Source organism: Cottoperca gobio, chromosome 12 (assembly GCF_900634415.1).
Source record: "Cottoperca gobio chromosome 12, fCotGob3.1, whole genome shotgun sequence".
Classification (NCBI taxonomy): Eukaryota; Metazoa; Chordata; class Actinopteri; order Perciformes; family Bovichtidae; genus Cottoperca; species Cottoperca gobio.
Genome location: NC_041366.1, coordinates 4,805,894 through 4,827,932, shown reverse-complemented (window position 1 = coordinate 4,827,932; position 22,039 = coordinate 4,805,894). Strand labels below are relative to the sequence as shown.

At 41.4% G+C, this 22,039-nt stretch overlaps 1 protein-coding gene across 1 annotated transcript in view; it reads right to left on the bottom strand.

Annotated features, from left to right (window-relative positions):
• cacna1bb (calcium channel, voltage-dependent, N type, alpha 1B subunit, b) overlaps nt 1–22,039 on the bottom strand; it is a 162,206-nt gene extending 140,167 nt beyond the window's left edge. The window contains exons 1-3 of the mRNA XM_029444891.1: nt 21,268–22,039; nt 19,165–19,270; nt 16,199–16,338 (exon numbers count right to left, since the gene is read on the bottom strand). Of these exons, the coding sequence (XP_029300751.1) occupies nt 16,199–16,338; nt 19,165–19,270; nt 21,268–21,545 (524 nt within the window). The 5' untranslated portion in view covers nt 21,546–22,039. The remainder of the gene's footprint in view (nt 1–16,198; nt 16,339–19,164; nt 19,271–21,267) is intronic.

The following is a 22,039-nucleotide window of genomic DNA, read 5'->3' as shown; positions in this document are numbered from 1 at the left end:
CATCTTTTAATCATTCATGAGATTAGATTCTTCTCAATTTAAGACCAACCAGAGCAATGTATTCACCTTATTTATCTATTGTATAATGATTGTATTAGTGTTATTGGTCATTTAACCAAATTAGCTTAGCAATTTTAAATTACAAGAAGACTGCAAGAAAGACTCATAGAGACTGTGTGTGATAGTGTGACTTGTGTCCTATATTACATATGTGGAGATGTTCTTGCCGTGCTACTTCAAAAAACTAATGTGTGCAGATGTGTGTGGGTTATTTTGTAATTTGATGTTGTTTGCCTATGATTAAATAAAGGTAAACACAGTGGATGGCGGTGCGTAATGTTCCTGGGCGATGGCGCGGCCACAAGTGTCCCGCTGCATTCAGATGGAGTTTTCATACTGTATAAATCAGCTGTGGACAACAAATGCTGTGAGAATCACTAATACATTTATAGATAAATGAAGACTGCTCATTAACCTCATTCACCTCATTAAAGGTATTTTTTGATGCCGATTTAAAAACAACTCCACCGGTGCACCATGCCCTTTGCGCTGGGCAACAAAATACCACACAAAGGGGAAATCTAATTTCAAGGTCAGGAACATACTAAATGGTCTTTGAGCTTTGAGTTAAATGCTACCTTTAGCATGCTAACATGCTAACATGCTCACAATGACAATGTTAACATACTGTTGTTAAGCAGGTACTGTACAATGTGTACCATGTTCACAGACAATTTAAGATTCTTCCTCTGGGGGGGCTATGAATGTTTGTACAGCATGTCATAGTAATCCATCTAGAGCAGGGGTCGGCAACCTTTACTTTCAAAAGAGCCATTTTTCCCCTCTTCCACCAAATAAGATTTGTCTGGAGCCGTAAAAAACACATTTGATAACACAGCTTATAAGTTTTATATATAGTTATACTATATTTGTTGCATTTATGAAAATATAGAATGACAATAAAGGAAACTGTTGCGATCGTGTTGCTATGTTTACCTGTTTTAACAAAAGGAAAATACCAAACTCTTTTGTAGAGAAGGAAAAATTACAGTGGCATGTTAAGGCCTACACACAGAACTATGCAGGTCTATTTGAGTCCTCCCCATATTTGTTGAATCAAATAAAAATGTAATGAATATAATATAAAAATACACAAAACAATAAAAAATACAATATAAAAATGAAATGTATAAAAAGAAACGTATAGCTGCAGCCTGATATCTTAAAAAGGGTAAACATGAAAAAAAAAAAAATAGGCCAGTTTGTATTTAATTATTAATTTCTTTGGCTTTTAAACAATTCCTGTGTCAGTGTCACAATATCACCTCGAACTCCAAGATAAGAGGTGTTCCCTTTGAAAGATTGTCCACTGTGCAACAACAAATACATTAAAATAAATATTTAGTTCCATTTTTTTGTTTTGGTCAAAGCTACAGGGAGCCACTGCAGAGAGGTTAAAGAGCCGCATGTGGCTCCTGAGCCGCAGGTTGCAGACCCCTGATCTAGAGTAATAGGATCAAAGTGGTGGACCAACTCTTATTACCATCGCTAAGGACGGCAACGATCACTTGATTTCTGCCTCTGAATCGTGAGGAATTATTACATTTGTCCATTTTCTATCAACAGGCAAATTGAAGATGTCGACTTGAGAACTTGTGAACAGGTGGCACTGGGAATGTATGGGCATTTTGAAATGTCTTCTTTTTAAATTTGATAAAATAAACATGGGCTATTAGAGAAAAAATAAAAGATATATTTAGATTAATCCATAGTGAAAACAGTAATTAGTTTCAGCTCTGGATATATACTGTATGTATGTAGCTGCTTTTCGTTTGGCATGGTGTGTCACTAGGATAAAAAACAAAAAATACATGACTTTTCTCTCCTTCCTACAAAGATGCAGCAGGATTACCTGATGTTTGACTGATATTTGCCAGGAAACAACACGCTGTTTGTAATTAGCTCTGGACTGAATCATGTGTGAAGAGGGAAACCTGCCAGTCTGCCACATCAGCTGTGGTGTAGTGCACTTCCTCTGCCTACAGGAAATAACAAGCATCACTTTCAGCCATGCGCCATTGGAGCCTTGCCCGCCAAGCCAACAGAGACTCAAAGAGAGAGAGTGTGTGTGTGTGTGTGTGTGTGTGTGTGTGTGTGTGTGTGTGTGTGTGTGTGTGTGTGTGTGTGTGTGTGTGTGTGTGTGTCTGTGTGTGTGTGTGTGTGTGTTTCTATGTGTGTGTGTGTTTACTCGTGTCATTTTTTGGTGTGGGTTTTCATGTGTTTAGCCACGCTTGAGTGCTTGTGTGTACTTCACCTACAGTACACATGTGTGTGCGCATCAATTAGTCCAACAAATCTGTGATTAATGCGTGTTATAGCGTCTCTGTGTCCGTGCCAGCCTTCCACTCAGCCAAATGAAGGAACACCATTCTTCGAAAGCTTCTACATTACAAGCCATGCCTCCCTACCAGGGGCTGTGTGTCACCACTGGAGCAGATGATGCAAAAAATGTGACCGTCTCGCCACAACCTGCCAAATATATGTCATCATGATAATTGTTTGAGCCTGTGCATGTGAAGCCATCTAGCTAGCAGACATTTCAGTGAGCAGACATAAATAGGCACAATGGCAAAGGGACAGATGCGAGCGGTATTTGTTACATCCACAGTGTTATACTGAGTCACCTTGCCTTACTGGGCTCATACATATTCATGACCTGGGGATTGCCTGCTGAGAGCTGTGATTAGTCAGTTTGTCATGTCCAAACATGTTAATGCTACAAGTGTCACATCCACAGCGAGATATAGGTTATAATTGACAATAAGCCTGATAGTAATAACGTATGAAATATATATTATTAAAAGGTTATCATTTTCCTCAAAGTCCAAAACGCTAAAGTGAGTGAGCTAGTGAGTGACAATATAATGTATATATGTATGCTCACCATCATTCTAGCCTCATTTTTTTTCTCAATATATTCCTTCTTTTTATTCTTAGTCATTTTCTTTATTTTCTTCACCATTATTATTTTTTCACTGGACAAAATTGTAGAAAAGTATGAACAACATATGAAAGCAAATGTAAAGATGCTTGTTACTGTGCTTTTCTTTTTTCTTTTCATTCTCTTAAAACCAACTGAATATAATCTTTATATCCACTCATGATATACTTTCTTATCCTCATGATCATATCATTTTCAATGTCTGAAGCTGGGAAATGTTTCTTTTACTCTGCAGTTAAACTACACAGGTGGTTATTTAATGGACAGAAAGTAAATTGACAACATTATGATTAATAATTATGTCATTAATCAAGCAAAATATTTAATTTATGGTTCTCTGATTTGCTGCTTTTCGCAGTGAGCTCTGGGATATCGTGGTGGACATTTTTCACTACTTCCTAACATTCTATAGAATAAATGATTAATGGAATAATCCAATAAAATGACAATTTAGTGAATGATGAAAAATAATCTTAGTTTGCAGCTCCACTTTGATTTTGTATTCCTGACCACATCCCTGTGGGAGCGTGAGCAGGAAAAGAAGGAGCTCAGAGCTGTTTACGTTGCGGAGCTGATATCATTCTGCTATGATGTGGACGACATGGCGTCAGCATCAGCAGCACTCAGCCTCACAGAGCACAGTGTTGACTCACTGAAGGGGTTGCTAACAGGCTAGAAGACGTGAAGCAGAACAGCCTGTACCAAGAACACACCTCACAGCTGTCAGGTCACTGACCACATCTGTCAGTACAGCAGATATTGAGAAAAGGATCAATAACGTCAGTGAAAGGGAAGATCAGTGATTAAACTGAAACACCTCTGAGAAACAAGCATGTGGATTTAAAGTAACTTAAATAAAAGTGAAGGGAGGAGGAAGTAAATAAGTGATAATGTCAGAATAATCTGGGCTTGTGTAATGGTTACTAATACACACCCAGTACTCAGGATCCAGCTGGGTGAACATTTGAGCTCAACTGGTCAGAACCCCAGCCAAGAATTAAAAAAAACTATGGATTTCTGCGTACCCAGATCTCAGCAATTAACTTGGTAATACAGTGTTATTATCACTAATAAAAAAAGATGGCAAAAACTGTAAAGATATTTAGCCAATTTGTAATAACCAGGAATGATCCTTTAAGTGGACACTACAGGTGAAGAGGTTAAAACACTTTAACTCAAATATATAACCATGAAAGTTTCCTGAAATGTTATGTTTAAATATTCAACATCTAATGCTAACTTTTGGTGAATTTAGGAAAAATTTACAGACGTAAATAGAGAGTAAAATAAACATCTAAATGTGTATTTTGAAAGTTTCCTTTACACCATTCTAAAAGAATACATGTTGTAGAAGCCATTTTGCATTATTGTTGGCATTTATTATTATTTGGTTTAAGCCCTGAAATATTATTTTGGACACTTGGTGGCGGTGATTAAATGCACTAGGCTGTCACTATATAAGGGTGCACAGGTGACAGGAAAGGGGGATAGGACACAGGTAGAGAGAGCAAACAATTCTCACCAGTGAGCGAACCGAATAGGACAGTGAGCGAACCGAACAGTGAGCAACCCAAACGCATCAGCAATAGATCAGTGACAGTGATCAAAACCGAACCTGCTACTCAACCGGAACAGCAACAGACAAGCAGACACAAACAGACTGCAAACCATCCATAGCTACAACCGGAAGATCCATCTGCGTAAGAACCCACACACCTACCTGTGTAGATGGCATAAAAACATTGGAGCATTGGAAATTTGCCATTACATTAAGTGAGAACTGTGTCTGATGGGATGAACTCTTATTTAGGAAAATTCACTGCTCAAAAGGAAACATCAGTTAAAATAAGTTCAGATGCAAATGAACATAAACTGCAACAAAAAAATAATGTGTTAATGAAAACTGATTCATCATCCCAGCAACAGGTTGTAGGACCAAAATAAACCACATATGTACATATATGACCCATCTAACCAAATACTCTCTTCAAAAACAAAATGTACAAGCTCATATGCATAAAGTGGGGCAGGAGCATATTCATACCACACACCCTGTACTAAATGATAGTAACCAAGTTTACACCTCTGACCTAATTCAGAGGCAAAATGACATCAATGCTCTTCTGGTTCAACAAAATCTGTTTTCTACTTTACCTACTACCAATGTAGGTAAAGTAGGTACCAGTTTATGACGGGGACTCTTTGCAGTTTGAAGTTTTCATACGGGCATTTGAGAGAGGAGTGGAAAGAAAGACCGATGATGACAGTGACTGCTTGCATTTCCTGGAGCAATTCACAAGAGGGCAGCCTAAAGAATTGGTCCACAGCTGCCAACATCTGCCTCCAGCCCAGGGCTATCAAAGAGCAAAATATCTGCTTAAAGAACACTTTGGAGATGGATATAAGATTGCAACCGCATATATGGAAAAGGCATTTGCCTGGTCAGTGATCAAACCAGAGGATGTGAAGGCATTGCAAGCCTTCTCACTGTTCCTAAGAGGTTGTTGCAATGCAATGGAACATCTTACCTACATGGATGAAATGAACGTTGCTTCCAGTATGAAGACCATCCTGCTGAAACTGCCTTACAAGCTCAGAGACCAGTGGAGGAATAGAGCGTGTCAGCTACAGGAACAGCGTGGTCATCGAGCTAAATTCTCTCACCTGGTGGACTTTATAGAGAGACAAGTGAAGATAATGTCAAACCCCCTGTTTGGAAACATCCAGGAAGCTAAGCCTGTTCCAACTGTCAAGAGCTCAATCTTTGCAAAAACAAGAGAGTCAAGACCAAGAGCAAGTAGTTTTTCAACCAACGTTACACTGTCAGAAACAGCAGTGCAAGAAGATGTGACAACAAATGAAATTAAGAGAGACTTATCCATTACAAATGCCCACAGTACCTGTTTATTCTGTAATAAAAGTGGTCACACATTGGTGCGGTGTCCACAGATCAGGAGGAAAACGCACAGAGAAAAGATAGACTTCTTAAAGGAGACAGGAGCTTGTTTTGGATGCTTGAAAATAGGACACATGAGCAGAAACTGCAAAAATCGGTTGACATGTGATGTGTGTAATCAAACTCATCCTGAAATACTTCACATTGAACAGAAGGACAAGGGAAAGAAATTAGAGCAAACAGAACAAAATGAGATACCAATTGGATGTAATGCTGTTCTCTCACCTCATACATGTGGGCATATTGGGGCCGGTGATAAAACTGTATTCTCTGTTGTACCAGTAAGAGTAAAGAGCCACAACGGGGACACAGTCTTGCAAACGTATGTATTTTTGGATCATGGAAGTTCATCCACCTTTTGCACAGAAAGCTTGATGAGACGACTTAACATTACAGGACAAAAGACCAACATTCTTCCGCGTACCATGAATCAGGTGAAGCCTGTTACAAGTCATTATATCTAAGGTTTGGAAATATCTGGTCTGGACAGAGATGATTTCATCCAACTCTCTGATGTGTTCACACACAAGACCATGCCTGTTTCCAAGTCAACATTCCTTTACAAAAGGACCTAACACAATGGCCTTACCTGGATGAGATATATATTTACGAAATAGACTCCGACATTGACCTACTCATTGGAACAAATTCTCAAAGGTATTGGAACTGCGGGAGCTGGTCAATAGCCAAGGGGATGGACCATACGACGTGAGGACCCTACTGGGGTGGGTCATCTATGGTCCCCTAAGAGGAGACTGCAAGGTGGGGAAGAAGCGACAAGATCAGCCAATGAGGCAATGAGACAGCCTCCATCATGGACTCTACAGAAGAGACGCTTTCCCAAGCTCTAGGAGAGGCAGGAGACGAAGAAGAGATTCTGATTCCCAGGAAAAAGGTGAAACAGGAAAAGGAGCCGCAGACAGTGGTCACTGCTGTGGAAGCAGCAGATGAACCTGTTGAGGTAAAAAAACAGGACTGAGAGGCCGAAATGGTCCAAGATGAAGCAAAATCCCTCTGGCGGACGCCTCTTATCAGGAACACAAGGGGTGAAAATAGGCGGTCGGGAGTTTATTAGACAGAGGCTGAAGACCTATGGGCTGAACCCCAAGAGACTGTTCTTCAGGATACTGGAGACAAAACCAGATGCACAAGGCTGTGTGCGCACAGGTCGCACAAACCGAACAGTGAGCAACCCAAACGCATCAGCGATAGATCAGTGACAGTGATCAAAACCGAACCTGCTACTCAACTGTGAACAGCAACAGACAAGCGGACACAAACAGACTGCAAAGCATCCATAGCTACAACCGGAAGATCCATCTGCGAGCATTGGAAATTTGCCATTACACATGTTATGGAAGTGAAATAGCCCAAACTCTCATGTTTTTGCCTGTAAAGTTGAATTCTTTTGTTTGTTTTATTGTTCTTTGCTAATAAAAAATTAAAAACAGAAAAAAACATTTGTTGGACTTCTGAGTCTAACAAATGTTTTGACATAAAACACCCATTTGCAAACTGAAACTGAGATCCAGATGTTTACTAGACCGACTGAACATTAACTGAGTAAAGCACTGAAACACAAGAGTCTACAGCCAGTAGACCTGCAACAGCAGGTTGGCAGGTATTTAGTCATAAACCTAAATACTAAAAATAAAATTTTACCTCGATGATGGCACTACATAAAAAGTCAGTCAACTCATCCTGATGAGGACATGGATGTCTGTATCAAATGGCATGACAGTCCATCTAATCAGAAATAAACCTCAATGTTGTGTCAATCCATCCAATACATGTTGAGATACTTGATAGACAAGTGAAAACCTGCTGGTGGCACAAGAGAAAAAGTGATCATAAGGAGTCAATCGGACAGTGAATTCCTGTACAGAATGTCATGTCAGTCCATCCAGCAGCTGTGGAGATATTTCAGTCTAGACAAAAGGGGTGGACCAACAGACCGACCATCCATAGAGCCATGCATGATGCTACCTTGGCTAAAAATATGAAGAATGGATTCAAAGTGGAACAAAAATTCAGCTTTGATAAGTGGATATAATACTGAAATCAAATGTGATAAAATGCTATTAAACCCTGACCTCAGCCCTAAGGTGCAGTAATGTACAGCACAGACATTGACACAGATGCAAACCCAGCCCATATCAAGCACACCTGGACTTCAGCAAGGCCACTACTGTCAGACCTGTAGGCAGTCAGACAGTTTGGCAGACGTTCAAAGGGAACATTTATTCATGCTACCGGGTGCGGGCATAAGCTAAAGTGACCCAACCTCTGTACTCTCTGTGACTATACTTTGAGGCCTCCTATTGTGGCAGCCCCGCTGCCTGAGAGGCACATGAAAGGAAATCACAACTTTGAAGTCGAAACAAGCGCCGACTCTCGCCCCGACCATTTACGGCCCGAGACTCGTGAATCAAACATACAGATAAATAAAAACAACTGCCCTGGCTTTTGTTTTGCTGGAGATGACAGCGGGATTATTGTTCTCAGTGACTTCACCCGGCAGCCTTAGATTGCGGTTGCCATAGAGTTTGCACGGAGAGCAAAAGGCCATTTGAGGCTTTGGTCAATAACAGCAAGCAAAGGCCAAGACTAAGCCATTCAGATGTTACTGACACACATCAACAACAAAACTTATATATGTACATATTACATTACAAGCAATATATGTATTCCCAAATGAAACTGACGTTGTACTGAGCTCAATGTAAATGCAGGCTGTTTCCAAAAGAAACCATGTGTCTTGCTTCTTCTACTTGAATTACTGAACATCTCTAAATGTTGTCATTTGTAAAAGCATAAGTGCACAAATGGCCCTGCTCCAGGTGGAATGTCTCAATTAATCATAAAAGTATAATCGTCATAATAGTATGACTGCAGCGTTCCATCACACAATGCAAACCTTTGTGCACTCTATTTCAGCAATAATCTCACAAAGAGTGCCCGACCATCTGAATAAAAAATGTAATGATCAACAACAAAGAAACATGTTTTGAATAGATCCAGTTGTCACTTACAATACATAAACATGTAGAAACATGAATATACATTGTTGATTTATTGATAAATATACATTGTTGACGACACTGAAGTTATCCTTATGTTTTACCCTGAATTTAAAAAAGATGCACCGATTGCAATTTTCTTAATAGACAGCATACACAAACATGTTTTAAACTTTTCTAACCCTAACCCAGAGAGTCACACAAGGTTTCTGTTTTTGAACTTTCCATGTATGTTGTCTTAAAAATGTATGTTACTTTTTGTGCGTTTTCCTATGAATGTCCAGCAACACGAGCGATCCGTGCAGTGCACGTTTAAGAAAAAAATATAGTTTTAGTTAAAATAAGTATTTGAAATACTTGGATAAGTATTGACAACAAATGTTAAATTACTACGGAAGTGACGTTACTTAAGTAACTTCCTCCATACGGACACTTTGTAGTTCTTTATACTACGTCACCTGTCCTGCCTCACAAAAGCTTACTTGGTTACATACGAATTGATAACGTGGGTTCTATACAAAATCACAGTGCATTATTTTTTGCAGGTATCCACAAAGCTTCTCCAGAGCCACAATAGATATTAAAATATGCCAATCAGGACTGATAACTCACCATGGCCATTATAGAAAGTATTTTGTGAAGTATAACCCTGCACAGTCTCTCTGCTGTTGCGTGTGGTTAGGCCTTGTTGCCTGGGGCCACTGACTCCTCAGATAGCTGTCAGCTAGCTGCCATCCAGTCATTGATCGGCTAGCAGCCAACGTTAGCAGCTAACACTAGCTGCTGACTTGCAGCCTCAACCCTCTCTGCTTCATGGCCTCGTCCCCTCCCCCCTCAAGCTTGCCACCGTCACTCCCATACTGAAAAAACCTGGACTTGACCCTAGCATTCCCAACAACTACCAGCCCATCTCCAAACTCCCCTTTCTGTCCAAAATCCTCAAGCGAGCTGTTGCTGCTCAACTCCAGTAACCTCTACGAACTCTTCCAATCCGGCTACCGTTCCAAACACAGCACAGAAACTGCCCTCCTGAAAATCACTCCGGCTTCCTCACCATCTTCCTCAACATCGGTACAGCCTTTAACACCATTAACCATTCCATTCTCACGCCTTCAACACACCATGGGAATAACTGCCACTGCCCCCTCCTGGTTCACCTCATATCTCTCTGACAGACATCAATACATCTCCATAAACCACCCACTCAACCCTAACCGCCTGTCTCAATGATATTAAAACATGGATGCAATGAATATTTCTCCAACTCAACTGCAACAAATCAGAAATATCATCGGTCCAAATTCCCTTACCAGCTCCACCCAGTTCTTCTCACTCACTATCAACGGCTCCCCCTCCACCCAGGTCCACAACCTCAAAATCATCCTCTTCCCCACCCTCTCGTTCCTACCCCATGTCAGCTACATCACAAAAACTGCTCCCCCCCCCCCCCCATCTCAGGATCATTGCATCAGACTCGACTACGGCAATAGCTTCCTCTACAGCTTACCCAACAAAATCACAAATAAACTTCAGCACGTCCAAAACTCTGCTGCCCGTCTTCTTACCTCAACCTGCCACTGAGACCATACTATCCCGGTCTTCCACAACCTCCGGGTTAAACACAGGACTGACTTCAAAATACTACTCACCCCCTACAAAGCTTTAAGCAACCTGGCACCTCCCTACCTCTCGGAACTCCTCACCCACCACATCCCTACCTGTTGCCTAAGGTCCAGAGATATAAACACCCTAAAGACCAATGGATAGCATCAGACAGTCAAACACCCGACCATCATTCAAGCAACCCATTAAACCCACCTCTTCAAGATTGCTTCCCCCTGCTGAACTCTTTACCCCCTCCCCCCCATCTCATGACTCACTGCTCACTGTTCTGGGTTTCTTTTGTCTTTTGTTTGCATCTTGTGTGTATGAATTTGTTTTTATGCTTGTACGAAATGTTTCTAAATTTGAAAGCATCTTTGTGTATCTAGAAACACGCTAATTAAAAGTATTATTATTATTATTATTATTATTATTATTATTATTATTATTATTATTATTAATAATAATAATATAGCTTGCTGAAATAATGGCTGCATTTCAAAAATGTAAGAAACCTCTTTTCTTCACTGTCCCTGGCTTTAAAAAAAGATGAACTGAACTGATTTTCCCAGTTTCTGGAGGAAACCACAGTAAAATTACTCCTATTAAGTTTGGCCTCTGAAATTAGAACAAATGCAGTGTCATTTAATCCTCTTCTTCTTGGATTTTTTTATTTAATTTTCAGCCCCTGAGTTATGATCCCCCAGTTTCCATGAGCACGATGCTTCATATTGGCAAATGTTCTAAAAGCTCCAGAAGAGAAAACGGTTTTCAAAGCAGAGCAGGCTTCTAACGCAGTCTCTTCATGTCACAGACGCTGCCGTGCTCAGCATGTGATTGGACGTGCCTGGCTCCACATCAGGGCGCAGTGTTTCTGGGCTGGCCGGCTCAGTGTTTTATTGATTAGGCCTTTGACAACCCAGGCAGATTCATGCTCTTATTAGGGGCTCCCTAATGCCTGATCAGGACAGATTAAAGGTCTGCCACTGCCTCCAGCTACACTATCATTCAGATCCTTTCATTAGGATTGGATGCCTGCATCGACATAATTATCCTAAGGACTAAGCACTGGAATTGTACAAAATAAAAAAACAGGCAGAGAACTAATACTGATTCTTAGCTCATTGGAAAAAGAGTCAGATATGTTGTTAACTTATGTAATATAAAGATGATTAATGGAGCTGAGTATGTATTAATTTCAAGCAGAGCAGGACTGTTTATTTCCCCTCTGTCATAGCAGAGTGTATCCTAAATTAGATTTCTGACCAGTAAGATCGATAGAAAGCCTCACCAGTCACTTTTGATCGATTACCCAGCATTTATAATAAAAAAATGTTATCAATTATTCATGCATTGATCGATATCATGCTACTGTAGTAGTCTTGACGTTCATCTGTGGGTTTCTCGCTTAACACTTTCTTGTTCTTTTGGTACTCAATATTTTCACCAAGTTATCATTTCATCATTTATACCAAATTTAAGACTAATTGTGATGATTAATTGTCGCCTGCCGGCAGCTCTTCCCCTCTCTGGAGTACACAGGACAAAGCAGAAACAGATTTTAACACCCAGGTGTGCAGTAAAGTCTGTTTAATCCTCTTAACTTCACTTAGGGAGGCTGAACATCTGAGGACATGCTTCAAATGTCCTCTCCGTCTTTTATCCTTTTGCCATCAGGACAATTTCTCCAAGGATCAGATTTTGCTCATACTCAGACCTAGTGGGCCAAACCATTTCCAGAGGTGATCCGATTGATCTCGTATTAATGTGGGCTCGGCCCCAGACACTTTCCACGCCCCATCCCCCCAATCCCCCAGGAGCATGTCGAGCACAAAGCAAACACAGCGTCACTCACATACACACAGAAACCCCAGAGCACGCAGAGGCACATTGTCTACCGTGGTTGCTTGGCAACCAAACGGAGACACACACATACACAACATAATGGTTAATTTGTATCCAGCTGTGTCAGCAATGGGTAGTCAAAACTGAAGAGCCATTTCTCCAGGTTTAGTTTTTGAAAAAAAAAAGCTGATTTTAGATACATGACACCCCGTACACCAGGGGTGGGGAACCTTTTTCCTATCAAGGGACATTTCTTTTTTACAACGTCCTTCGAGGGCCATACTAATTATTGAACTCATAACCTCTGCTATTTTTTTTAAGACGCAGCCCATTCATCTCACCTTTCTTTTATGCTGTGCAAAAAAGCAACTTTTTTATCCATGTATCTTTCTGTTTTATCAGACATCAGAAATCCTTTATTAGTCCCACAAATGTATCTTGTTACAGCAAAAGAACATATGAAGTAAAAAGGCAATACACAATAATTAAATAGAATAATAACATAAGTACCAAGTGGTTGATAGAAAATAAAGTGAGTATTGCACATGGCAGTGATAATTGCACAGCAGTGGTGGAACAGTCTGTTCTTGGTGTGGTGGTCTACCTCTCTAGCTCTCCATGTTTGTATGTTACGCTCTGGAGAGAGCTGCTTGTTGGGCCAAACTCCGCCGAAGAGCGTTAACTTTATCCAAACACACTCGTCCTTTCAGCTCGTGCAGTTTGGAATCTTTCGTGCAGTAATGACGCTCAAGATTATTTTTCATCACCGCACAAACCAGGCACACTGGCCTTTTACTTCCACATAGAAATAATCGTTCGTCTATTTCTCCTGGAAAGTGCGACATTCCGCGTCCACCTTTCTCTGTTTTACACTGATGTCAATGACAGTCTCGTTTAATATTGAAGTTTTTTGATGTGACCACGTGATGACACGTTCCGCTCGTGTTGTGTTCAAAGACGCTGACATTGGCCAGGAAAAACGCCCGATTTATTCTATTGCCGTCTAGTTTTTTTTTCTAGTGGATTTTTTTGCGTGCATTTATGAATTACGTCGAGGGCCGGATCAAATGGTCTTGCGGGCCGTATACGACCCGGAGGCCGGAGGTTCCCCACCCCTGCTGTAAACAATAAAATATAATTATATTCCTTTTCAATTCATTATCGTCTTATCTTTTTTCTGACAATGATTTAAATAACTTGGTATTAGAACACACACAATAAGCTTCTTCTTTATACCTTACAAAGCAACCAAAATGTGAAGCAATTCTCAAGCACCACTGCTGTTTTGCGATTGATGAACAAGGTGTATGGCACTGAAAGCAGTTGCTGCGTCTTTCTACATAAAGATAATGGAATTCAAGTGTTTTGCTCGCAGGGAAGTGCCTCTGTGTGATCTCAGCCTTACATTTAAAGAAAGCCTTCTTTCATCTTCCACACACAATTCTGCCACTGTGTGTAGGTATTGCAGGGGAACATTAAATCCAATCACAGCTCCAAACACAATCTTCCCACTTATGTTCTGTGTGAAAGAAAAAGAAAAAGGCATCTCTGAACTGTTATTGTGTTGGCTGTAATGTTGTAATTTTGAACACCAGCTTTCCAAGTGTTGGCTTAACATGCATTAAGTGTAATTTCAAATTCTAATGTTTATTTAAAAAAGGAATCCAAAGAAAATATGGCAATCAATCTAGCCCCTCTCTTTAGTTCTCATCATGTCAAATACTTGTGGTCACTGCCTCTCTGCAATCTTTGTTTTGTTCCTCATTCAAAAACACACCTTAATTAATTTGCATATTGACTTTCTGAAATAGCACATTATTTACAGCTCAAATCCAATCTGGACCTCATAGAGCAATTAGGCAGTACAATATCCATCTGCCCATAAATGTACCAAAGCAAGAGGAGCATTTATCATCAACTGAACTTGGATGAAACAGGTGCATGGTATGACTTTCTCAGGTTGTGAACATATGAAACAGGGACATGACGAGTGGATTGATGGACTACTTGTGCATTGTTATACTTTTATCAAAGTAAAAATCTAATGTTTCAACTAGCAGGGGGAGTTCGTAGTGAGCTGATCAACAGTGATCAGTTCTTCTGTGAGGCTCTTGTGGAATTCCCTCCTAGCAGGCTCTAAGGATCGAGGCTTCTTCTGCGTATACTAACATGGGACCAATAGACACAATAGGTTCTCAATCTACCACGCAATTCATGTGTCCATATAGTAGGAAGTACATATTGCTCGGGACATTAGAGCAAATAGCATGTGTCCTATTAGGATGCAGCTTCAGATGAAAAAGATGAGGGTGGCATACTACTCAGAGTTAAAATCAAAACACAACGTTAATTACATTGTATATGCCTCAAGTGCCTTTCTGGTGGGAAACTACAGGGAAAAAAGGATCCCATTTGACAGAGGCAAGTTGTGATTTAATTTGATTTAATTATTGCCACTTTGGCACTCGGATAAACAGAAGCTCAACTATCGTCAAGGACAGGGGGAAGCTGACAAGCAGATCAACATTTTGCAATTGCGCGATAATCTCCGACCAAAATAAATGTGCCAGCTTGTGTGTTTTAGAATACTCCATCATACAGATGGTTATGTTAATGATAATGGATACCAGCTTTAAGCAGCTTCACAAGACAACATGATTCATGTCTCTTTTAGGAAATAGGGAAATTGAATAAATACATAAATAAATAAAATGACTCACATGGGGGGAGACTCACAGAAATCCTGTAGTTAGATCAATACAGGAGGTGGAGAATTTAAAAGTCAGCTCACTTGAAATAACTCCTTCCCCTTCCAGCTTTTGCTATCAATGGTTAATAGCAGAGAATGAGCATCATACCGCCTTCCAAACAAAGCTTGAGCGCTGCCTAAATTGAAATCCCAGCAGTAATCTCACAGAACAATTGACCTGACTGTTGGTCTGTCTTTGACTTTTCAGGACTCCTTTCAGAAAATAAGAAACACAGGCCATTACATGTCTCCAATGCCCCAGAGTCTGACAGCTTCCCTGCGAGGCAGCACTGTTGTCCGAGGCCCACTAAGAGCTGCTCAAGAGGAACTATAAAAGCATCTGTCACAGAACTCTATGGGGTCCACTTAGCTGATAAGTTGCAGTGTTGACATGTACTTAGTTCTGAAACCCATATATCAAATACAAAACTTTATTGTACTCTCCATTTGCCTTGCAGACACTCCAGTGGTAAGGGTTTTTCAAGTAGGGCCAGGCAACAGTTGTAGAGACAACAGTTTCTGAATTTCTTAATCACAAAACTAAATTGTAAATGATCATGAACCGCAAGAGTGTATTACACGGTCTCTGTTCAACAAAAACATTTAGGTTTTATGTTCAGGTGTCCGCATGCTTTTTGCCATTCTAAGACCATAGGTGTTAAGGTCAGAGCTCTGTGCGGGCCAGTCAAGTTCAACCACATCAAACTGGAAAAGACTCTGTGCACAGCGGCATTGCAGTGTTTAAAACAGGAAAGTTGGAAGCCATATAGTGTGTCTATGTAGTGTAGTCTAGCAAAAGTGGAAAAAGATAGAAATGGAAAGGCCAAAGCAACAAATGTTCCTTGTGACACTTGTTTCACATCTTTTAGAGACGTGTTACTTGTTGAATAACTTAAAGATGCTTGTAGGCAGATACTCTAACTGGAGGCAGGTGATTCCACTACTCTCTCTCTAGGCGCTCACAGAAAACACACACAAAAGCAACCACTCTCTCAATTGTGACACCCAGCGGGCAAGGGACTCACCCTGTGAGGACGACCACGAAGTCCATTACATTCCAGCCGTTGCGGAGGTAGGAGCCTTTGTGAAATGCAAAGCCCAGGGCGATGATCTTAATGGCTGCCTCGAAACAGAATATTCCAATAAAGTAGGGCTCTGTGTCGTCCTACAGAAAGACAGAGAGGATGAGAGTGACGGAGGAAGATCTTTTTGTTAGATGTCAGAGAGTGCTTAATGAAGCGTTAAGGGAAAGAGAGGGGGGTTAGTAAAGGAGAGAAAGAAAGATGGCTCCTTTCACTTCTTGCAGCACCATGTACAGAAGTGCAGGAAGTGGAGCCCTCTTCTTTGGATAAAAAGAGAGTAAATACAGTGAAAACAAATATTCACACACACAGAATGATCCTAAGGGCAATGGTAAATCAATGGAGCATCAGGCCTGCTTATTTAATGCATTCAAGTATTTTAAATAAACCATTCACCACCAATGGATGAGTTACAATTTCAGGTAGGTTTTAGGGTTCATGTATGCCACATTGTCACACCAGAGAAATCTTTGGCTAACCATTGTGGTAAATAAACCAACCAGATGGCTACTTGAGTCAACCAGAAGGGTGTTTGGACATTTGAGTCAACTAGCAGGGTCAAAGAAAAGGCCAAGCAGAGGGGTACTTGGACTAACCATTGGGGAATTTGGGCACAAATACAGGAGTGGTTGGGCTGACCAGTGAGGCATTAGGGGCAATCACAAAGGCTCTTGCGTGACATAATGGGCAAAATGGAGCATGGAAATGGAAGGGACTTGGAGTGAACACAAGGGCATGTGGCCATGTTTTGGGCCGACCAGAAGGACAAGCGTAGTAACCAGAAGGCCACTTGGGCACTAGAGAGGTTGGAATTTGGGCCAACCAAGAGGAGACTTGAGCTGTTAGATTGCCCGTCAGGTGTGGCATTTGGACAAAAAAGCATGGCAGTGGGAAGCACATAGGGACCAATCGGAAGGGCATTTGAGTTGGCCAGAGGGAGGTTTGGAGCAACCAAAGCTGTACTTGGGCCAGCTCAAGAAGTAATTGGGCCATTCAAGTGCCCCTTTGGTGTGTTATTGTTACAAAAATAAAGCATGGAATTGGAGGACACTTGGTACAACCGTAGGGGTAAAAGTAAGCATTTCAGGTTTCAAGGGCAGGTGTATAGAAGAAAGCCGCACTTGGTCCAACACTTTGCCCAATCCAAAAGGCCCTTGCACCATTCAAGTGCCACTATGGTGTGACATTAAGACAAAAATGAAGCATAATGGAATTGGGCGGTACCTGGAGCGACCAGAGGGGGAATTGTGCTGCTCAAGTACTCTTCTAGTGTGAAATTAGGGCAAATCAAAAGCACATTATCCCAATAGGACAAAGATATTCCTGTTTGAAAGGGCACTTTTGCACTGAGAGCATATGCTCAACACACATCACTGGATATGATTGATTTGGGCACTCTGCATTATTCCCCTAAAAGTGTCCAACAATCAACTGTCACAGTTTAATAATTTGCACTACGTGGCTAGGTTAACCCTGGGCCTTGCTGTAATGAAATGGATCAGGCGCGTATGACATGACACCTTTTCCTTTGCCTACATTAATATCTGCAAGAGCCTGGGGCGATGAGCAGAAGATATCTCACGCCTACACTAACCTCTATCCCCCTCGATTATTCTCCCTCGCTCCCAGCATACTACAACCTGACAGACAGTGTCCCCAACCCCCAGCATCACCCAGCCTCCAACATAAATAATCACATAAAAGCAGTGTGACAGACCTGAGCACTATAAGAAATGTGACCTTTTCTATGGCGCTGACTACAGTGAACATCCAGAGATAATGTTAGTTGGACGAGAGTTGCTGTATCAAGCGTGAAGGCTGTGGTGGTAAAATAATGACAGTTTGCTTGTTGAGAAGCAGATATGCCATTCCTGGCCAATAAGAGAAGCCCTGGGAGCATGCAACATTTCACCCACATCAAGCATTCAATGTGTCATACAGTATATTCACTTTGGCATGCTATACAAAGACAAGATTCATAGACAAAACAATTGAAGATGTTATGCAATGACAGGGCCGGAGGGCTGCCAGGATAAATGTCTGTACTAGTAGTGTGTTAACATCTATTATACATACATTTAAAATACTCCTGAATTATAAATACGCTTGCAGAAGACTGTTGGGGAAATCCCCAAGGATCACAACGCTAAAGACCAGCAATGGATCTGAAATACTCTTACTGAATAGCTTCTATCATCGCCTCCACTTACAGCACGCCTCCTACTTTGTTGACAGAGCTTCATAAATAATAGCTGATCCCTTGTTCTAATTAAAAGGCTTCTTGTTGCATTACATCCTCGAGGTGGAGGAGGCAGAGAGAGGATGGCTGTTTTCTCCTTTGTGTAGCCACTCTAATCCCTTTCTCAGGTGATAAATGCTACCTTTTTGTTTTCCTAGTTGTTAATATCTTCACAGCTGAATTTGCATCACAGCCGCTGAGATGATTCAAAACAGGAGCAGGTGTATGAGAGGAATTCATTGACTTATTCACCTCAAGCTGTTGCTCTTTGTAACACTCTCTAGCTCCTATTTAAAGATAAACTCCCCTGAGCTACAACACCCTCAAGAACAAGAACAGCAAAGTGCTGAACCTTGAAGCTACATGCTACTTTCCCTGGTACACGAGGCAGGATATGCTTCTTGACCTCCCTGTGGAGCAGGCTCTTTTCCGTTTTTTTTCAGCTATGTGACGCGACTGTGGCAGTTGAAATGTTGATTTAAACAGAGAAGCAGGGGGATAGGCTAGCTCCCTGAGAGGTTCTGCTGTCTTATAAGATACACGCTGGGGGGGGGGGGGCAGAGACCAACACTGTTAACTGGGGTGATAACTTTGATTACTCTACACATCTGTTTGCAGTTAAAATCTTTGTCTAAAAGGGAAGTGACCTCAGGCCCGTTGAAGCACTTACCAGGCGTTCTGACATGGGTGTCTTGTCACTGGCAGGTAGATGCTGCTCCAGGGCCAAGACGATGCAGTTGGCGATAATTGTAGCTAGGATCATGTACTCAAATGGAGTAAGAAGGTTAAGGAGCAATTGAAAGAGAGAAAGTTGCATTCATTTCATTTCACAGATGACTTATACATCTTCTCATGGTATGTTTAGAGAGCCATTTTTCAAACAGAATAAATGTGTTTACCAGGAGTAACCAATCAAGGTTGGTAACTCTTAGTCTAAAAAACAAGGGTGCCTTATCATGGCAGACATTCAATTGTACAGACAAGCAAATTATCCTGCATTTTGCTGTATGAAAAATGCCATTATACTTTATATATATTTCAACATTTTCTGTCCACTAAAGCATAAATATTCCACAGGGTCTGGTTGAAGGATTTCTAGAAAGAAAGCATACTATACATGCGCTCATGATATTTCCAGATGGTTGACCATTTCCAACCATTTTCAATGGTTGACTCATTCCGCAATCCATTTTCACTGGGTCATTGCCCCGCGGGTCAGGGCCCATTGAGAGTCTATGAATTGCGAGGGAATACGGAGCTTATGACCATTAAAAGCAAATATGTAGAATTATTAGCCACCCTGATTATACAAAAAGAACACAATTTTCCTGGAAAAAGTAAATGGGTATGATGGGTACTTTTACTGTTTCAGCCGTGATTTTTTGTTTTTCTGTTCTTCTTTTGGTACCGTGGAGTAGGAAGTTCAACTCTTTATCAGCTCAAAGAGGGCATGAATAAATTGATAGCCATCATTTTTCTATTACGGCTAATGTTTTTCTTATCGTCACCCATAGAGCAGATGCAGCTGTCTTCATGTCTTGTCACACAAGATCCGACTTTCCAGCCTTAGCCATTTAACTGCTAGAAGACAATAATTTGAACAAGTCCTTAAATCTTGTTTTTCTTATTAAAATGTGTGAAAATGTCACTTTCACTTGTTCTCAATCCAATTACTTGTTTCAATACTTAAACAGCATGCACTGCTTTAAAGCATTTGCCATTTCACTGCAAAAACATGCATTCACTGTATGAGCAATATAGTTGTCTGTTTTTATTTCTTTATTTGTTCCTCATAAAAATATGAGACACACAGGTTTCAAGTCTTGCATTTATTGTAATTGTCTTAGTGAGCTGCTATTGTGGATTTAACCATACGTCAAAATATTGACACTTCTTCTATCTTGTAATAGATGAAACGGCCTCAAACACATGCTGAATAATGTCCCCCTGGCAGAACCTCTCACTTATTTTTACAGTAAAAATACTAAGATTTGAAGGGTGACCATGACTCGTTGAAGTGGATTTTTTTTGCAGCGTTGACAGAGTTGCGTGGGCGACTTCAGCACTATGGAGAGGGCTCCTACTAAGACAACGAGGCGGTGCTGCAACCCTGGAGAAGCATTCTCTTTTTATTTTAAACCAGAACAAACGCCTTTTCTTAAGAATTACACGACTGGAGAGCACGAGGAGGTCAGGCAGTGTACGCAGCCACATCACTGATTTATCACTGCCCTTTTACGCACGCAGCTATTTATTGACTTCCAGTTGCGTCGATCAATAGCGATGTTTGATCGTCAGTAACTAACGCTGGGATTGCTGCTGGCATTTTTACAAAATAACTTAGATAATATAATAAGATTAATAACTTAGTTTAGAGCCTCGAGGCTCTAAACTGAGCTGGAAACAGAAAAGGCAAAACAAAACAGGGCGGATGTGAAGTGTTTTCACTGTCCGCACCTATTGAGAACACATCTGTGTGCCAGGTTGAACACAGATAAGGAGTGGAGCGACAGGTGCGGACAGCGTTGCGCGGAGAGGAATAAAGACAGTGTAGTAGCTGCTCCACAGAGTGAACATAACTGCTCATCCAACAGCATCATAAACTGAAAGCACAGAATATATATATATCAACAGCTTGATAAATAGGCCCGCGGGCGGTGGTGTGTTTCTGCTTTTCAACCATCTGTGTGAGGTTGCCAAGCAAGGACAGACGGGTTACAGGCTACACATGCACCTGCACTGTGTGCGCCTTGCTACTGCTCAGGAAGGATATGGCCACTCTGTTATTCGCTTTGCATACTTCCTGATGAGGTTGTCTTCGCGGAAGATGAAGAGGGAGCGGTTGACAGTGAGGCAGTTTTGTTTGACGGGGTTCGGGTTGTAAATGGCCATTGTCCGGGCTCTCTGGGCCATCGACTGCTTGTACACCCTCGGGCCGCCCGGAGCGCCGCCACCCCGGGCTCCCCCTCTCCCAGCGCCCGGTCCGCCTCTCCCTCCGCCGCCTGCGCCTCCTCCATAGCGGGTGGGGAGATCTTCTGCGAAGCGAGCCATTCTGGAAACGCACAGATCCAAAAGGATAAATCCAAACTGGTGTCAGTGGAAATGGAGGGGAGACGCATCACAACAAACACACTTCATCCAAAAGCACAGCTCAGAGTGTACAGAAAGCGCTGCGCCTCATAGAAAACCATGTTCTCTTGATCCTTTCCATTCACTCATCTTCAGGGACATTTCAAAACATAAAGTTTAACGCAATAAAAGCATTTCAGCTGTAAAATTATTCACTTCGCTCCGGCTGTTGCATCCATACCAGCCGGGATCTGAGTGAGAGAAGAAGAAAAAACACACGCTGAAATCAGACCAGATCACCCTGTCTCTGTCCGAAATACTGACAGTATCGCGTCAGCATCCAAACACCAGTTGAAGCGTTCAGGGTGTCAGTCATAATAAGCAGGAGCGTCAGAAAAACACCGGAATTCCTTTTCTTTTCCCAGCTGAAAGCAATAAGAAGTCAATCCAACACGAGCAGTTGTCCTGTGATTTCT